General features: G+C 38.2%; 1 protein-coding gene across 9 annotated transcripts in view; it reads right to left on the reverse strand.

Moving 5' to 3' along the window:
* LOC18431816 (Chaperone DnaJ-domain superfamily protein) overlaps positions 1 to 18,544 on the reverse strand; it is a 41,955-nt gene that overhangs the window by 4,246 nt on the left and 19,165 nt on the right. For 2 of the 9 annotated variants that reach the window (XR_016045327.1, XR_016045331.1), the window contains 3 exons: positions 10,266 to 10,295; positions 963 to 1,074; positions 101 to 179 (listed from right to left, as the gene is read on the reverse strand). Coding sequence is in view for 2 of the 9 variants with exons in the window: in XM_020665728.2 (XP_020521387.2) it covers positions 30 to 179; positions 10,266 to 10,351 (236 nt within the window). In the remaining 7 variants the exon portion in view is untranslated. Of the gene's footprint in view, positions 1 to 29; positions 180 to 962; positions 1,075 to 10,207; positions 10,352 to 18,544 lie in introns of those variants that run through there. The other 7 variants (XR_016045329.1, XR_016045328.1, XM_020665728.2 and 4 more) reach the window with 5 other exon arrangements.

An 18,544-nucleotide genomic window follows, 5' to 3' on the forward strand; every position in this document is an offset into this window, starting at 1 on the left:
AAATTTCCCTTAAAATTAATTGGACTAACCTTTCTGTAAGATCAACTTTGGAATCAGCCTTGCTGCCATCCCACTTTCTTTTGGATGGGACTGTTTTACCTTTCTTGTCTCGACCAAAGGTCTCTATGTACCAACCACCAATGTCATGCATGCCACAACGGGGTTCAAAAAGCCAAAATCTGTGAAATGGACCTAACAAAGGTTAGTATATCAAAGTATCACATTATTCATAAAAAAACTCCTACAAAAACAGAGAGGCATAGTGCAGATCATAAAACATTTCCTTCCAAGAAGTTGAAAGAAATCAATGATGCACAAACTTGTGTTTTACCAAATAAATGTACTGCATAGGTTTGAAGATCATGGACTTTCTGGATAATGTGAAAAACTGGATAGCGCATGAAACTGGTCAATTGCAGGTGCAAAGCACGGCTTTTGCAATGGAATGCAGAATGAACCTCAATACATGAGTCCTTAATAATGGAGCTATAGGATAAGGGAATTTAGGAGTGCAAAATCACACCTTCAGTTGCAGATAATTCGCACTAAAAATCCTTTGATATTCTCGTGCATTGTGTACACAATGCCACTCAATTCAGTCAGTTACATTTAATTTACATGACACTCATTACAGCCTAATCAACAATCATTTCCAGGGACTCCAGTCAGTTGCTAGTACTGTTTAGTCCCCTACGACTCCTGACCACATAACCACTGCCTCATGCTTGTAAGCACACTGCATTTATCTTTGTGAATGTGAAATATTGGACATTGGGTACTGGGCAATGGGGTGCTTGTCCATAATGCATTTAGGCACCACTCCATATTTTGTAGCACAAATATTGATGAGAACAATAAAACAAGAATTTACATTTCGTTGTGTTAGAACTTAAATGTCCACAGTGCATATAACTAAAACTAAAAGAGTGCCTGGAAAGTATGGAGTAAGACAACACACCCACCTAAGTGCAACATGTGCTTTGGCATCTTCCATGCAGGTCAAGGGGTATATTAATGCATGTATGCCAGAATAAGAGGTCACTGTTTGATATCTGATGCCCAGCTGTATAGAATCTACCCACATAGAGAAGATTAGAACAATCAGCTCACACATCTGGACTTTCAATGCATATTGGCGGTACTACTGCATGTTCAACATACTGGTCTTTTTTTTTAATCCTTAATTCATCTTGTGTAATTATTTTGCCTCTATTTTCAGATGACAGGAGCTATTTGCACACATCACAGGGTCCACTATGGAATGCATAAATTTAGACTAAGAATCACATGAACAGAAGCTAATACACAAAATCAAAGAATAATAAAGGGGCATAAATGGAACATCCATAGGTCTGAGCATCCATGCTACAAACTCTTCTGATAGCTGGCATTAACTTTTAATGATAATTTCATTCTTTATAAAAAAAGTTTATTAAAGTTTCAACATCCTCTTTATGAGCCTTATTGAGAAATCCATATATATTTGCCTCTCCTCCCACCCTTTCTACCCTGCATATAACAAGAAGTATCCCAAAGGGAAAGATATAATGCAACCTTCCATGATGTTCAAGAAGCTCTCAGTGGGGTAGTCATTGACTTTGAAGAAACAGATGTCGCACAGAAGCATTGGGTTTCCTCGCAGTGGGCTTGCAATCAGAGTGCAGGGTGAAGAGCTAAGAAATCGATTGGATTCTTCGCTTTGCTGGTATTTTGTAGGTGGATGACATTTCAGAACTAGAATAGTTATAGTGTGGGAAGGATGAAAAAATGGTGGAACGCTTGGTACCTATGATGCGCAGCTAAGGGCAAAGGACTCGTTAGAACATCACTTCTGGTAATTTTAGCGATATATACATTTGAAGGTTTCAGACAAGGACAAAACATTCATTTCAACCACCCATGAAACCTGAATTGTGATTTCATTGCAAGTAAAGATAGATTTTGGCTAGATATGCTGAGAAGTTCCAATATTTTTTGGTTGAGGCTTTTTCCATTGCTAAGCTAGGATAGGTAAGCACTAGAATCGAATGAATGGAGCAGACTCTTTTAGCAGTGCAACAGAATAGCTCTTTGGGAAAAAAAATGAATAATTTTCCCTTCTGGGTACATAAAGGACTCTAAAATAATGATCAAGTCATTAGACATGAATTATCTCATGGTTGACATAGGAACCATTAATATTAGATGATGAGAATTCGAGACAACAAATCTCCAAATACTGGGAATTCTTGTTATTAACCAAAATGAAGTCTATAGTCCCAAATAGAGTGATTAAAGCAGAAAAACGGCACCGGGTCTATGTTTTCTAGGGGTTGTCATAAAATGGGTAAAATGAAAGTTGCCATGCAGGCATAGTTATAAGTGGGTGAAACAATTAGACTTTGACTGGAACAATGATATGACGATGAGTTTTTTGGAACATGCAATTATAGATATCTGGGACATCATCAATGTAAGAGATTAGAAGAAAGCTTAATAGAACTTGGGAATTTATTTTGGTGAGTATGACATATAAAGGTATACAATCTGACTTTTTGCTGTCATTGTTTGCTTGTTCCTATATCATTCGCAAGTTTTTATCTATAAAGGACTAGTTGGAGCTGGTTTGAGGCGGTTGAGAAACAATGTAGGTGAAGAATGTTGGGATTTTGTGGCCTTTAAAGGCTGTGAGAGCATGTAAAATGATATCTATAGTAGACTATGCATTTCAGTAGGAGTGTACGAATGTTCACTAACCAAGGTTAGGGGATTTATGGCCCTAGTTAGGTCCAAAACCCACCTGGGCATGTGGCATTACCGAGAAGCGTTCATAGTGAGTCATCCCTTGTTGAGGTCGGAGATGCTCATGGATAATGATTGTAGGTCAGGATATGTGTGGTCTCCTGTATACTGTCGTAAACCTGTGAGAGCAAGGACCAAAGCCTCAACAAACTTCCGTACGACATGTACACATGACAACCAAATTACAGGGAAGCATTCCTATAGGACGACACATGTACATATACATAGAGAGCCCCTTTTGCACTGTAGTGACAAATGCTAAACTTGCTCTTAAAGGGGGGAACTGAAATCACATTCCAGGATCACGGTTCCACTATTTATTAGGCCAACTTTGAAGAGCCAATTATGAGCCCCTGCATAAGACTGTGGATCATGGATCCTTGTTGAATTAATTCGAGAATAGTTGAGAACAGTTGTGGATTGCTATTACTGGGTCGAGTGCATTGACCCATTGGTACCAATTCACTTGTAAATGTCCTATTTTTGGTATACGAAATGTTTTTGGGAAATTTAAAAAAATAGTATGTTTTTAATTTCTTTCTGCTGTAAAATCCATATAAAGGGCATTTTTTAAATTTTTTTAAAAAATGAAGGACACATATAGAACCCTTGGATCAAGCCCCACATGTGTGCCAACCTCACATGGGTGGGACGTGTAGCCTATGGGGCCTACATGTGGTCCATATGGGTGGTACGCCCCACTCCTTTATTTGTTAGGAATTGTTTTACATTATTTTAAGTTAGACAATCTTTTAAAATTAAAAAGGTTGTCTCCTATTCTTTGTGGAGGTTTGTTTTGACCAAATAAAGTTTTGACTTCCTATAAATTTTGGAAAGATGTTAGGAAGTTATGGTGTGGTTATAATTCTAATCAATGAACGAAATTCAGCTGCCTTGCCACCTAGGTGGCTTGGCCGAGAAACCGCCAAAGCGTAGCCTAGGCGGTGGGGTTTGGGTGGGCATGCCTAAGGTAGGCTAGGCAGTTTGGGTGCCCACATAGTACCATCCCTTAAATAAATAAATAAATAAAAATTCAAATCCATCCAAATAAAAATAAGAGTGCATTCATCAAAGATAGACAAATCCTAGACAGAGCTTTAATAGCACACGAGTGCATTCACTCTACGCACTTGTCAATAAAACCTGGTCTCATCTTTAAGATAGACTAGGAGAAAGCGTATGACCATGTTGATTGGTCCATACTGGATAAGTCAATGGCAAGAATGGGGTTCTGAGATCGCTACAGAAAATGGATGAGAGGTTGCTATTCTCACCCTCATTTTTCAATCCTCATAAACGGAACCCCAAAAGGTTTCTTCCCCTCCTCGAGGGGGTTACGCCAAGGGGCTCTCTCCCCCTTTCTTTTCGCTATTACATCAAAAGTCTTCAGCCGACCTATCTCCCATCTTTACCAGGCAGGTCTCCTCTCGAGTTTCAAAACCTCTCACCGAGGGCCTACAGTGTCTCATCTGCAATATGCAAATGACACGTTGGTATTCCTAGACGCTTCTTCACAAGAAATTGAAAACTTGAGTCTTTACCTCAAATGTTTCCAAGTGGCCACATGTTTCAAGGTCAACATGGAAAAATAAAAAATGATGGGGGTAGCGATCGCCAACGCTGAAATCAGAGAGCTTATCCCAATATGGCAATGCAAAGTTGAGGACCTTCCTACAACTTACCTTGGCCTGCCTCTAGGATTGGGAAAACCCAAAAACGACACTGGTCATATGTGATAGACAAAGTTGATAGGCGTTTGGCTGGATGGAAAGGGAGATACCTTTCCCAGGCTGGTCGAACACATTGATCAAAGAAACACTTGCCAATGCCCCGGTTTACCTCACGTCTCTCTTCCAAATGCCAACTTCAGTGACAAACCGGCTGGATCAACTTATGAGGAATTTTCTCTGGTCGGGTCAGGCAGAGAGAACAAAATACCATTTAATCTCTTGGGATAAAATCTGCTTACCCAAATAATAGGGGGGTTTAGGTATCAGGATCCTTAGAAAACATAACTTGGCCCTTGTAGGCAATGGTGGTGGCGTCTTGCAACTCAGACTGATTCCCTCTGAGCCTAGGTCTTACGCTATAAATATAAGATTTCTGAAGGCATTTGGGTGTCAAAGAGGAGACCTTTGAATAAGGCCTCAGGAGAGTGGAGGTCTTTCACCTCTTCCCTCTCACTGTTCAAAAAATTCATCAAGTTTCATTCAAGAGAAGGAACAAGAGTGCGCTTCTGGTCAGATCGTTGGCTCGGACGAACTCCCTTAAGGGACCTCTTCCCTTCCCTCTACTCCATCGCCTCTAACAAAAATTCTACCATTGCGGAGGAAACGGTGTTGGCGGGAGGCCGAAGAGTGTGGAGCCCCTCCTCCATAAGAAACATCTCCGAGAAGGAAACAAACCACTTTCTTTCTCTTTCGGCAGTCTTGCATCATCTATTCATTTCAACACAAGGGAGGGATTTGTTAGTATGGTCTCTTATGCCCTCTAGTATCTTCTCGGTGGCCTCCTTCTACCAAAGACTTATCCAACCTCCCACTTTCCCTCTTAATCCCCCATCAGTACTATCCAAGGTATGGTCCACAATAGCACCCCCTAAAGTGCAGACCTTCAACTGGATAACGGGGTCCCAGAGGGTTCTTACAGTTGACCAGCTTCAAAAGAAAGCGATTCCTATTCCCAACAGATGTGCCATGTGTACGTGCGAGGAAGAGTCAAATCCTCACCTCTTCATTCATTGTAACACGGCCCACGATCTCTGGGGTCAAATGTTGCGGCTATTTTATGTCCAATGGGTCACGCCCCCGATGGTCAAGGACCTTATATTTGCAGACCATGCTTCACACTGGCCGAAGGCTGGACGGATCCTATGGAGGGCTGTTGTGGCAGCCATCGTTTGGGTGATCAGGATATAAAGAAATTCCAGGTTATTTCAAGGCCTTACTACCCAAGGTCCAACACTTTTCCACAAGGTTACATCCTTAGTAACTTTCTGAGCATCCAACCTACGAATCTTTGTGGGGTTCCCACCGAATACTTTCCTAAGCCAATGGGAAAACATATTGTACCACCGACCACAGAAGACGCAAAGATCACGCAACTGGCAGCCACCCCCAAAAGAAGACATAAAGCTCAACTTTGATGGTTGTTCTCTGGGGAACCCCGGCCATGCAGGTGCTGGTGGTGTCTTCAGAGACGAGCATCGCAATATCCTGTTAACCTACTCTGCGTATCTAGGATTTCAAGATTCTCAGCAAGCCGAAGTGATGGCCCTACTGATGGGCCTCAAAAGCTTCAATCAGTCTTGGGGGCGAAACCTTATAGTGGAGGGAGATGCGCATAATATCATATTGTGGGCAACCGAGAGATCCACACCTCCATGGTATCTCGCTTCAATTTTTGACAAGATTGCATACATTTGCAGGGATATGATTGTCTTCTGGATGCATACCTCAAGGATGTCAAACGAGTTAGCCGATCTCCTGATGAAGGACGAGCTAGGGCCCAAGTAGAAGACCAAACCTGGTCCATCTCCTTTTTTGCTCTGGACCACAGAGGGTACACGTAGTAGAACATCTCTTTGTAAACGGGTAAACCTATAAGCCCATTTTTGTAACCTCATTGTAAATCTATGGTAATCGGGTAGATTTATTGGCCCCTTTTTGTACAGGGTCTGTTGACCTATTTTTTACCGAGACACTCGTCTAGTGGGTACTCTCGGATTAAACCAAATTGTATTCCAACTCTTTATAGCAATACAAAAGTTAACTTTTATCAAAAAAATAAGACATCGTATTGCCCTTCTCTCTCTCTCTCTCTCTCTCTCTCTCTCTCATCCATGTGCTCTCTCTACATATGAGAAGAAGAAGAGGAAGGACTCCAAGTGTTCGATGCAAGGCCTCTCTCTCTCTCTCTCTCACACACACAGATATACAAAGATACACATAGACCCATATGCTCCCTCTTTACATGTAAGAAGAAAAAGAAGAAGATGACTCCAAATGTTCAATGCGAGGTCCCTCTCTCTCACAGACTCTCTCTCTCTCTCTCTCTCTCTCTCTCTCTCTCTCGCTCTCGCTCTATCTCTATACAGATCCTCCAAGTGTTTGAGACCTCTCTCTTACAAATATAGATCCAAAAGAAAAAAAGAGTACGATCTTTAAGAATTTCATGGGAGACCTCACGCACATACATACGTGCACATGCACATGCACACACACACACACACACACACTAAACACATACACACATATTCGCAAAACACAAACACACTAAAAAACATATGGCCGTCACCCCAACCCACACTAAACAACATATGGCTGCCACCCCAACCTCCTCACTTAGGGCCGCCTTCGTGTTTAGGCGCCCGCTTAGGCGGCCTCTTTGGTGCCTAAGCAGCCCAAACCCTTGGCCACCTCTGCCTTTCTGAACATTGAATCTAGTTAATTTAGAAGTTGGACTTGCGTCAAATAATAAAGGAATAATATTCTTAATTTCCACCCAAAATTATGATTGTTGATTTGTGGAATGGATGGCTCAGATTTAATCTCTCTCAACTTACAGATTTCCTAAGTTCGCATTGGTAAAGCTGACTCATTAAGATAGACATACCTAGAGAAGGAATTATAATCCAATAGGAGAAGAAATTCTTTCTATTTAAACATCTTTGAGGCCCTCTCTCTCTACATACATATTTTTCTCTCCTCCACGCACTAAGTCTCCCTCTCTCTCTCTCATTATTAAAATTCATTTTTCTCTCTTCCCTTCCAAAAAGGGACCAAATTTGATAATGGGTGGCACATTGAAACCCTAATTAGGGTTTTGCTGTTTGGATAAGAAAAGGGTGTACGGCCCAGCCATAGGAGGATCCTATGTCTTCAATCCCAGCCCTAATTTGTCCTGTTCCTACAAACCCTAGTTAGGTTTTAATACTCTCTAAAACCCTAGATGAAGAGGTATTGCCAATGAAGGCTTCTCATCTCTGAAATTCCGGCAAGACCATAAGGATAAAAGTGTGCCAATTGACAGGGAACCTTGTGTGGGGTGTATCAAGTCCTATGAGAGTATCCCTAGGCATGATCAAGTAAGTCTTCTCGACTGTTTTTATTTATTTTTCAGTCATATTCACATACTTCTATGATTTTTCAGGACCATTGCAATTAAATTCATAGTGGAAGAGTGAAAATTGTTCATGGGTTGTGTTTATATGGTTTGGCAATAAAAGGAAAGATCCTAAGTTGTATTTACAGTTTTATTTTTTATTTACAGCAGTGTATTGTGACCCATGTAAGTGGAATTCCGGTATGCTAATAAAAGTTAAAAGAAATTTTTTGAATTTAATACCTTGAGTTCCACATAGTCACACCATTCAAAGAACTTGGTGACGAGCAATGACATGGGTAAGTGCTTTATGGAGTGAGAGAGAGAACACACAACAATGGACCAAATGTTCCATTCTTAGCTAACTAATGCTGAGCTAGATGAAAAGGAATTTTCAGTCATTTTGAACTCATTTGCCACAGAAAACTAAGAAAGCCTCAGAAAAATGCTAGCGTATAAATGGAGGGCCTAGTTTCTTGCCATCCTCAAGGGCCTAGTTTCTTGCCCTCCTCTAGTAGTTAGCTCCTCTCCACAGAAACAGATCTATGATATAAATTTACAACAACATTATTTAGTTTATTTTTGCTGTTTGATTTTTGTCAGATTGTAAGGACACTGCACGTGTACACAATGAGGGTTGTGAAAGTAAAGAAAACTCAAGCAAATAGAATCATAGACACTGCCACAGAGAACTAAAGCTATGAGACGTGACAAAGTAGCAAAGCTAGATAAACACTTCACATTGCCCAAGCTTTTCGATAAAAGTCTTAACATTTAGTTAAAAATCCTGGCAGGTTAACCAAGTGCAGGCTCGATCTGACCTCACTAAGTCATTTTCTGGGTTAGTGTTTGAGAACACCCAAGCCTGCATTAATTTTTGCCAAAACTGGGTCAACAAGGCTAAGTCAACCCCAGATTCAATTGACTCAGCTACACCAAACCAGATCTCATAAGACTCAAGCTGGGACTATTGGTTACTTTGAAAATGAATGTGGAATATAGTGAATTTAAAAATAAATTACAAAAAAAAATATATAGATTTTTCTTCTTTCCCCCTTTTCTCTTTTACCATCTTTTCCCCCTCTTATTTTTATACTAACTAATTTAACCAATACTTACCAAACTCATGCAAGCATGGACTGATAATCGACATCATGTTGTCTTGGTTAGTCTAAAACACAGTACCTAGATTTCTAAATTCACAGAATGAGCCTTTCAGTTGGTCAAAAAACCAAGCTCCACCCAGATACCTCCGCACTTTCACAAAGCCACACTGATATAGCTGAATATATACAGGGCAGCATTTCTTGAGTCATGCTCGGAACACAATGGAATGCCAAAGTCATCTTGTGCAATCCTCCAGTTATGCCAATTTGCCCAAAGTTGTTATGTCCAGAGCAGTTTCAAGTTTGCGAAGAGATTAGTGAAAGTAGTGTTGCCTCAGTGATTATGCTTCTTGGCTACAGAAATCCTCAAAGACCTCCATAATGTCACTTTTGATGATGACTCCAGGAAGAAGCTTGCTTTTTTGTTTCTTTTTCCTTTACTTTGTCTTTTGGAAGAAGTTGCTAGGAAATCCATCAGGAATAGGCTGTTGATTCTACCCATGGTAAAGATTACTTTCACAAGATTATTTCTTGCATTTGGAACCTGACCCACAGGTTTAATATATTCTCTCTTATTATCACCAGATAGATTTCTGTTCTCCTTTCTGTTGTCTTTAAACAAATGTCAAAGACAGGCCTCCTTTAGTATTCAATCTTCCTGAGACTTCTTATTCATTATTTTCGATTTGCCTCAGTATTTTAAATTTCTTATGTGGCATCAAAATGGCCCAACCTTGAATTGAGTCTTTACCAAAATTTTGGACCAGTCTCTGTTTCCTGAATGATAACACATACATTCAAGCCTGGAATGACATGAGCCCAATCTCTAGAATTTGAGGGCCACTTATCCAAAATATTATATAGCAAACTATTTGTGAAATGGAAATTTATCCTCATGTTCCAGGTTAGCATACATCTAGATTATCCTAGTCCAATGAGTTCTGCATTTATAAAACTAAGCCTCAAATGTCAATGGAACTTGTGAAGATAACATCTGCTGAGAATCAAATGTGTGTCATTGTTAAACATTTTCATCAAATGATCTCTTACAATTATTGATATAAGATCTAGAGTTCCAGGCACGATAAACAATTAAACAAAATGAAATGAGATTATTATTTTTTACCAACTTAAAAACAACATGCTCACAGGAAATACATCTTGAAATCCTGAATACGGTAGCAAGCAAAAAAAAAAAAAACAATTATGCTTCATACTTTTTTTCTTTGGGTAAATAATTATGCTTCATACTTGGAGAGCAAGAACTCAACTCACTTGCTGGATGGTAACCAGGCTCGGCTGCATCTGCATTCACAAGCGGCAACATCATCACCTACTAGATACCAATGCATGTGCTTCACCTGAACAAGTTAATAGCTAATGTCTCATGTCATTCAAAAAAATAACCATTAGATCATTTTAATAAAGGAAGAGTTCATGTTCATATTAAATGATGATATCGTGCGATTGCAATCTTCATTTCAGTAAATTAAGAGTTCAATGACTAAAAAATATATGCTGTTATAAAGAAAGTCAAGACCCACCTCTTACGTGCACCTCACACCATTATTATTTAAGGCAAATCCAAAACTATGTAGAACAAGAGTATATTAAAACTAACAAGTATTATAAAAATTGTCACCAATCAATACGAAGTCCCTAGAGCACCAGGAATCAGCACTACATAGAAATTCCATCTCCCCTCTTGTGTTGACTATCGACACGTATTCACACTTTGACACATGTCGACAAGCCCAGATACTTACATGTCCGATTTAGTGAATTTTAGCATGTATCAACACTTCATATAAAAGTGTCAGTCCTTTTTATTACAATAAAAGGTTCGTGGCAATGCGGTAGAGTGTATTGTTCTCAGGCTAGAGAACTTTGTATCGAATCCCACGGTGAGCATCTTTTTTGAAGTGGGTTTTTGAGGTGGATTTTTAAAGTTGTGTATAAAATACATACATGGGGGAGAGGGTAATGGAACCCAAGACATGTGGCCAATAAGTGGTAAGGGCTAACACCTTGCAGGCTGGAATAGGCATGTTAGGTATCAGCATATTATTACTTATATAAGAGATAAACAATAGAAGAAAGCAATATTTGCAAAGAAAAGTCAAAGCTTTTATACAGAATTATTTACGTTTTGAAATTTTTTGCACATTCTGAAATGTAAATTATTGGTTAGGTTTGAGCTTGAATCATTCTTGGAAAATGCTAATAACTCTACGAACATAGTTATAAAAATATTGACAATATTAAGCTAAGTATTATATGTATCACTAACAAGGTTTTATAACATTTTGAAAAAGAAAAACAGAAACAAGTATGTTTTTTATCATTTTTTCCACTACAAAAATTTATATTTTCAATTTTGATATTTGTTATATTTTAATATTCACCTATTAGATTTAAAAGTATTTTATGACATATATATATATATATATATATATCTTTAATTTTCACATATTAGATTTAAAAGTATTTTATGACATATATATATATATATATATATAGGAAAGGTCTTCCCAACGCCTATAGGCGAAAATGAACAGTGATTTCGCCTATGCTCATCATCGCCCAAAGTTCATCGCACGGTCACGATTGTCTGGTAGTGTTTCATTTTTCATTTTTTTATATAAAACGGAATGATCTAAAATTTGGAGCGTGTGTACATCATAGTTTGGCGCACCTAATAAAAATATGAAAAAAATATTTCGCAAAATATAAATTGACCAAAATACCCCCGTAAATTTTCAGGGGTATTTTGGTCAATTTGTATTTTGAGAATTATTATTTTATATTTTTTTATTAGATTCACCTGTGTTTTATGAACACACGCTCCAAATTTCAGATCATTCCCATTTGTAGAAAAAATATAAAAATTGAAATACTATCAGACAACTGTAGCTGTGCGATGAACGTTGGACGGTGATGAGCATAGGCGAAATCACTGTTCACTTTCGCCTATAGGAGTTGCGTAGTGTTTTCCATATATATATTAGTATGGATGTGTCGGCTCCGTACAAGGTTCTTAGGCCAAAGTACTAGACATGACACTAGTGTCTGTGTCCATGTAACACTGCCAGGAATTCATATAAGATGACCACTAAAAGAAAGGGTTTCTTGAAAGGAACCCAAATCAATTCCCACAATGAGTACACAATTATCCCAAATTGATTGAGATCAGATCCATCATCTCTAAGTTAAGTGTTTCTTGGTGACTGATAAATTATACTTAACAGAAGTAAAATTATACTTAACATCTTACCTCAAAAGGATACAAGATATTTGTTCCCAACATTTAATTTAAATAGAGACAAAATTATTGTCGGACTATGTTCCTATTAAAACATGCTTGTGAGGCTAAGACACCAAGATAAATCCAAATATAACAGATACAATGTAAGTCGAGAGTCTGTTTGATGGACGACTAGTTCACCTGGGAAAACAGATCACATATTTGTGGGTTTGTATAGCTTGTGTAATATACAAAATCTCCTCCATACTCTGTGTCCTAAATATTCATGTTGTTGACATTGATTGAGTTACCCTCCATGACAAGGCTCGAAGAGAAAACAAACAAAAACATTTAAACCACCAAGAGGGATTTTACATCTTCTTCAGTAGATCTAAAAGCTTGCCAACTGATGTAGGAAATTCGAAGAACAGACAATCAGCAATATTTCAGGCCAACACAAAGCAATATCTTGGAGAAACTTGAGCTTTCTCCTATACAAAAAGCTATCAGGGATTCCAGACTCTTCCTTCTTTATTCCAAAATATGTCAATCTCATTAGAACCCTCTTCCATGTGACATATAGTAGCTCTATATATATTATTCTGTAAAATATTTTCTTTTCTTGTATACACATGTCAGGAAGGTGATTCACCCTATACATTTCTTTGTATTAGTCTGTACACAGTTTTGTAACCCTCTAAAATTAAGCCCTTGTACACGATTTTTCATCAAGTGAAATACAAAGATTCTTCTCACATGGTATTAGAGCTCTGTCCTGGTTAACCAAATCTCTTTGGTCTTGCTCTGTTTTCTGGCGAAGGCATTTTCGGACGAGAAAAGCTTACATGGATTTCTCAGATCTAGGTACTTCTCACTTGCAAGAATCAGGTGCAAAAAAACAGGTCCTGTATTTCTCGCTCTAATTTTCAGATCCTAGTTGTTTTTCACTGTCTTCATTTTCCCAATCATTTGCGTTCTTTTGATTTCCGAAGTTTGTGTCGGTCTCTCTCGAGTTTTGACCCCATACCCATTCTTTTTATATATACCCACCTAACCGTGTACCTGTCATTTGTCCTTTTCTTGCACCCCATTGTAATCACATTCCTCGTTCCCTTCTGTAGCCTTTTTGTTGGCTCTCTCTCTCTCTCTTGGTTACCGGAAGCGCCCCTAAAGGGCATGGTTTTGGATCTGGAATCCAAATCCCACACTCCAAAGCAGGGGTCTTGATTGGAGCTCCTTTTTTTTTGTTTTCTTTTTTGAGGGAGCTCTACTCTTCTTCTAGGAATCTCAATCCCTTATTCGTATGGATCTGGATCCCTTTAATAGGGAGCTTGATTCCTCTATTTGTAGATCTTGATCCCTATCATGTTGGAATTTTGATCCCTCGATTCAGGGATCTCGATCCTTATATTTGTGAATTTCCATATATATCATGTAGTGATCATAAACATCCAATGTATAAACTATATCAAGAATTAAGATAATTAAAACATTTAACTCAATGGGAAGAGGGAACCCATCTATTGCACAATGGGATCTAGTTTCCATAAGAATTGGGACTACGATCCTTTATATATATATGGATCGAGGACCCCAACTTATATGGATATCTTTCCTATTCTCAGAGCGGTTCCCCGGTTCCCACTAACTATGCTCTCGCTCTCTGTAGAAAAGGAACCCATATTTTCACTACAATGAAAAAGATAATTGAATGAAAACCATTCTCAGAGTCTAATTGATTATAGAAGCCAGTTTAGAGCAAGATTTGCAGCTTTTTCTGACAACCTATTTGGCTAAAATAAAAAATATTCTCCTTCCATTCTCAGTTCTAAAAAAAATCATTCGGGTGCCTATTCTCTCTGCTTACTGTCCAACCAAAGCTTATTATAACCCTTATACCTATTTCAATAAACAAATACGAATCTTTTCAGCTACGTACTATTAAATTAAATGAGAATTCATTCATGGAAGAGGGCTCTTGGGATATATAGATGCAACTGAAAAGAAACCTAACGACCGAAAAACTAGAATAGAGGGGAATTAATAATGCTAGAGTTATAGAATGGTTGATGGGGTCGTCAGAAAGTAACATAGGGATTAATTTAACCAATTTCATAAATGCCCATGAAGTATGGAATATTCTTGAAGAAATTTATTACAGACTAACTGAGCAGGAAATATGAGTTAGTACACAAACTTCGCAACTTAGACAAGGAGATCAGTACATTCAGGATTTCAACTCATCCATTAAGATGCTCTATGATGCTCTGGCACTCATGGAACCTATGATCAAAGATAGTCCGAATGCAAAAATTGTTGAAAAGTCAAAAACTGCGTTTTGACTCATTGAATTCTTAAAGGCACTTTATCTGGAATTTGAGAGTTCCTGAAATGCCATACTACATAGAAGCTCTCTCCCTACTCTAACTCAAGCCATGTCTGAGTTAATTGCAAAAAAAAACAAAATTAAGTCCCTAAATTCAGCACCAAGAATTTCTTGCTTTAAAGTTCGAAAGGTACAAAGAAGCTGCAAGTCAGCTTATGTGCGAACAAGTAATGGTAGATGCTCTCAATCGGATGCATACTGGGGATCTTGTACCTCTTCCAAAGGAAAGGATAGTTGAATGATATAAAACTTGCCTTGTAGCAAAAATATACAGCCCAACAATATGACTTTTGCACCAGTAGCACATGTGACCATTGTTCAGACACTTATTTCCATAGCATTTATCCAACAATGGCCTCATACCATCGATATGTTAAAAATGTATTTCTCAATGGTGACCTTGATGAGGAAGTGTACGTGAAGTTTCATCTTAGAGTTACAAATCCACAAAACATGTGTAGACTCAACGAGCCTTCTATGGACTCACAGTGTTTTAAAATGAGTCATGCGGTCGCGAGGCCGATGCGGCAAAGCGGCTCGATGCGCTCCAAATGCGGGTGCATCAGCCCAATGCGATCGATAAACATAAAAAGATTCCAAAAAATCTCAAAAAATAGGTTAATGCATGAAAAAAATATGGAGGAGATTTATGTAAGGAAAAAGTTTATATAAGGTTACAACCTTAAAATGTAAAAATAAAGGTGCACCTCAAAAATCCATTGAAAAAGGTTGTTTTAATGTTGAAAAACCCTCTAATTGATCATCTCGACATCGAGATGTATGAATATAAAAAAAACGAAAGATTTTGAGTCCTATAAATAGTGTATCTTGCAACACATTATCTAGACCGTCCATTTTCAAGATTTTCATATGTTTATAGATCTACTTGATTTTAACCATTTTTGGAGTTTAAAATTTTATAATTAGATATGAAAATAAAGTTTTAAATAATCCTAAGAATTTTTTAGACCAAAACTACATGTTATGATAAAATTTGGAGGTGCGCCTTAATTGGATTGTTTAAGGTTGCAACCTTATAGAAACCACACCTTTTATGTAATAGTACGAGTTTAATTTATCCATTCACTCCAATATTATCAGTTGTTGAAGGCTCTAAATCCTTGGATAGAAGACATTAGAAATAGAAAGTAGAAACTAGAAACTAGAAACTTGAGACTAACAAGACATTAGAACTTAGACATCATATTATCATAATTCATAAACATCCAAAAACCACAATCACAAATTTGTAATTGCAAACTCTAAAGTTATAAACTCCAAAGCAAAGAATTTTGGGAATCTTCTCGGTCCTTGAAACCCTCAATATGTTGACGAATCTATGCTCCATCTTCTTCAAAATAATGCCCAATCTAATCTCATTTGACAACCATCGATTAAGATAAAAATCCGCCAAATTTTTTCCCTCTTCGTTTGGTCCAAAAACAAACCTCATTTGTGGCTGTTTTTTGTGTTTGAGGGGGTTTAATACCCCGCAAAACCCTTTCCCCCACTTGTCAAGTGGAAATTGACAAAAATACCCATGCTCATGGGCAATATTTTCGCCCACGAGCTATGCAGTGCACATGCGCTATGGGTTATGCAGCCGCATACACTGTGGGATGTGGTGCATATGCAGTGGGATGCGGGTGCATTCCACCAAAGCACATATGCACCCAATGCAATGCACGTCGGAGCATGTAGCACATTATGCAGCTACACATGCTGCGATGGGGCCGTATTTTAAAACAAGGACTCAAATAAGTACCTCATGCTTGGTTTGAAAAATTTTGCAGTGCAATCGTATCAACTAGAGCTAGACACCCAATCTCAAGCTGCAAGGTGTAGTCATCGTTTTTGGCATGAAATGTCCAATAGAAACCAAAGTGGTGCTCCACATTCTCTATTTAAGTCTTTAAGTTGCATTGTATTGATCCAATGGAAAGATTACTACTCCAAGATGTTAGAAATAAAATACAAATAATTTAAACATGCATGTATGGCATGTCGGTCAATGAATGGCATTGAGCCATGTATTGTTTCCCTCTCAATACCCTCTCGATTCTAAAGATGTCGGAATCTTGATTCCATAACTAAAGGAATCTCGATTCCATATTGGCCGATTCCAACTAGGTCGGAAACTCGATTCTAAAGTGCTAGGAATCTCGATTCTATTTCGATCGAATCTTGATTACTAAAAAAAAGAATCTCGTCCCCCACGATTCCTCTTTTATGGAGGTCTATTTCGAAAACAGGAATCTTACAACTGGCAGCGATTCCACGCTTCCAATTCCTAAATTGATTTAGTTTCTTAATTGCTTTAGATAACTATGTGACTGAGCCAAGTTTGTGCCTTATACTTCTAATGGGTGACCAATTATGTACTCTATGTGGATGATATGAGCACTATTCATAAGATTAAACAGAAACTCAATCAAATATTTGAATGAAAGACTTGGGGCTCTTATGCTACTTTCTTGGACTAGAAGTTGCATATTCTCCTTGTGGCCATCTATTATCTTAGCATGAGCATGCCATCCAAATTGACTCTCAAGCTCACCTTTTGGATGGTACTAAGCGAGTTAATACTTCCACTAAATGGAATGTCGAACTTTGGACAACAGATGGAAAACTGCTCTGCTCACTAATCCAACATTTTACAGATAATCGGTTGGGAAATTGATATATCGCAATTTCATGCTCAAATATTGCTTATGCAGTGCACCTGGTTAGCCAATTCCTAAGTGCTCGATCCATAGTTGTTGAAGGAGGGAGTGGCATCGGGAGCAGGATCGGTTCAAGATTCGCCGAACCGCCCTGTAGTGGAAGCTCCCAAGGGTTAGGATTGGCATCCGTACAATGAACAAGACAAGGAGCGAGATCCAATGTCAATGGGTTCGATGTTTTGACTATCAGGAATCTAAGCGCCACTATACCAAAAATGAGGTTGTAAGTAGAGCTAGTTCGAGTTCCCATGGTTAGGGTGGTCTATTTGGCAAAATAGAATCTGAATATTCAAATTTATGGAAATTTGAATAAAGCCATTAGGGTGCTTCATATATATATGAATTATATATTATACAGATATGTCTTTTTCTATCCATGTTTGATTGTATTTTATCAAAAAAAGGTGCAAGCAATATGCATCACACAACTACGTCTTTTTCTCTTTAATTCGCTCTAGTTCATATTGTTTTCTCTATCTACTTTCATCTTCATACTTCTTTCTTTCTCTACTCTCGCCTCATGCTACTTTTAGAGAGAGAACAAGAAGTGCTAAATTGCTCATGGAAAGTGCAATTTTGATCCATAGAAAGCAATGGAAAATGTAACAATGAGCATTTTCTTTGTGAAAGTCTAGATGAAGCAATGATACGGAACAAGAAATAGGAATTGAAGAACTCTTAATTCCCCATCGCATAGCTGAATATGACCTACCTGTGTATTGCTTTCCCCAAGTTGTTCAAAATTTAGGCTTCATATCCTATTATATTTTGCCCTATCTAAGAACAAGAAAGAAAATAGATTACTGATATTAGAGAAAGAGAACACCCACCGACCCAAATATTTAGAGAAAAAGGATTACAGGGTGCAAGTCCAAATGTTATCAATCCTTGGGCTTTTCTCAGAGCCCACAGCTTGGATATACCCGTAGTTGTTCTTTAGACCGAATTTATTATCGTCTGGGAAATCCATGGAAACCTCTGGTTCTGCAAGATACCCCTCTTTTATTGAAGAATTATTCATGTTCAATCTCAATACGGGTGAGTAATACCCATCAATAGCAAGCCATATCCTTCTCCTCTTTTGATGAGGAAAAAAGCTTTGTGATACTATTCGAGTTAGTTGACACCACGATCAGGGTCCAATATAACTCACCCCATGAAAAACGCTATGTGGCACTTGCTTGCTCTCTGTGAGAGAGAG

This window comes from Amborella trichopoda, chromosome 12, assembly GCF_054954075.1.
Source record: "Amborella trichopoda isolate Santa Cruz 75 chromosome 12, AtrichopodaSantaCruz75HAP2 v2.0, whole genome shotgun sequence".
Classification (NCBI taxonomy): Eukaryota; Viridiplantae; Streptophyta; class Magnoliopsida; order Amborellales; family Amborellaceae; genus Amborella; species Amborella trichopoda.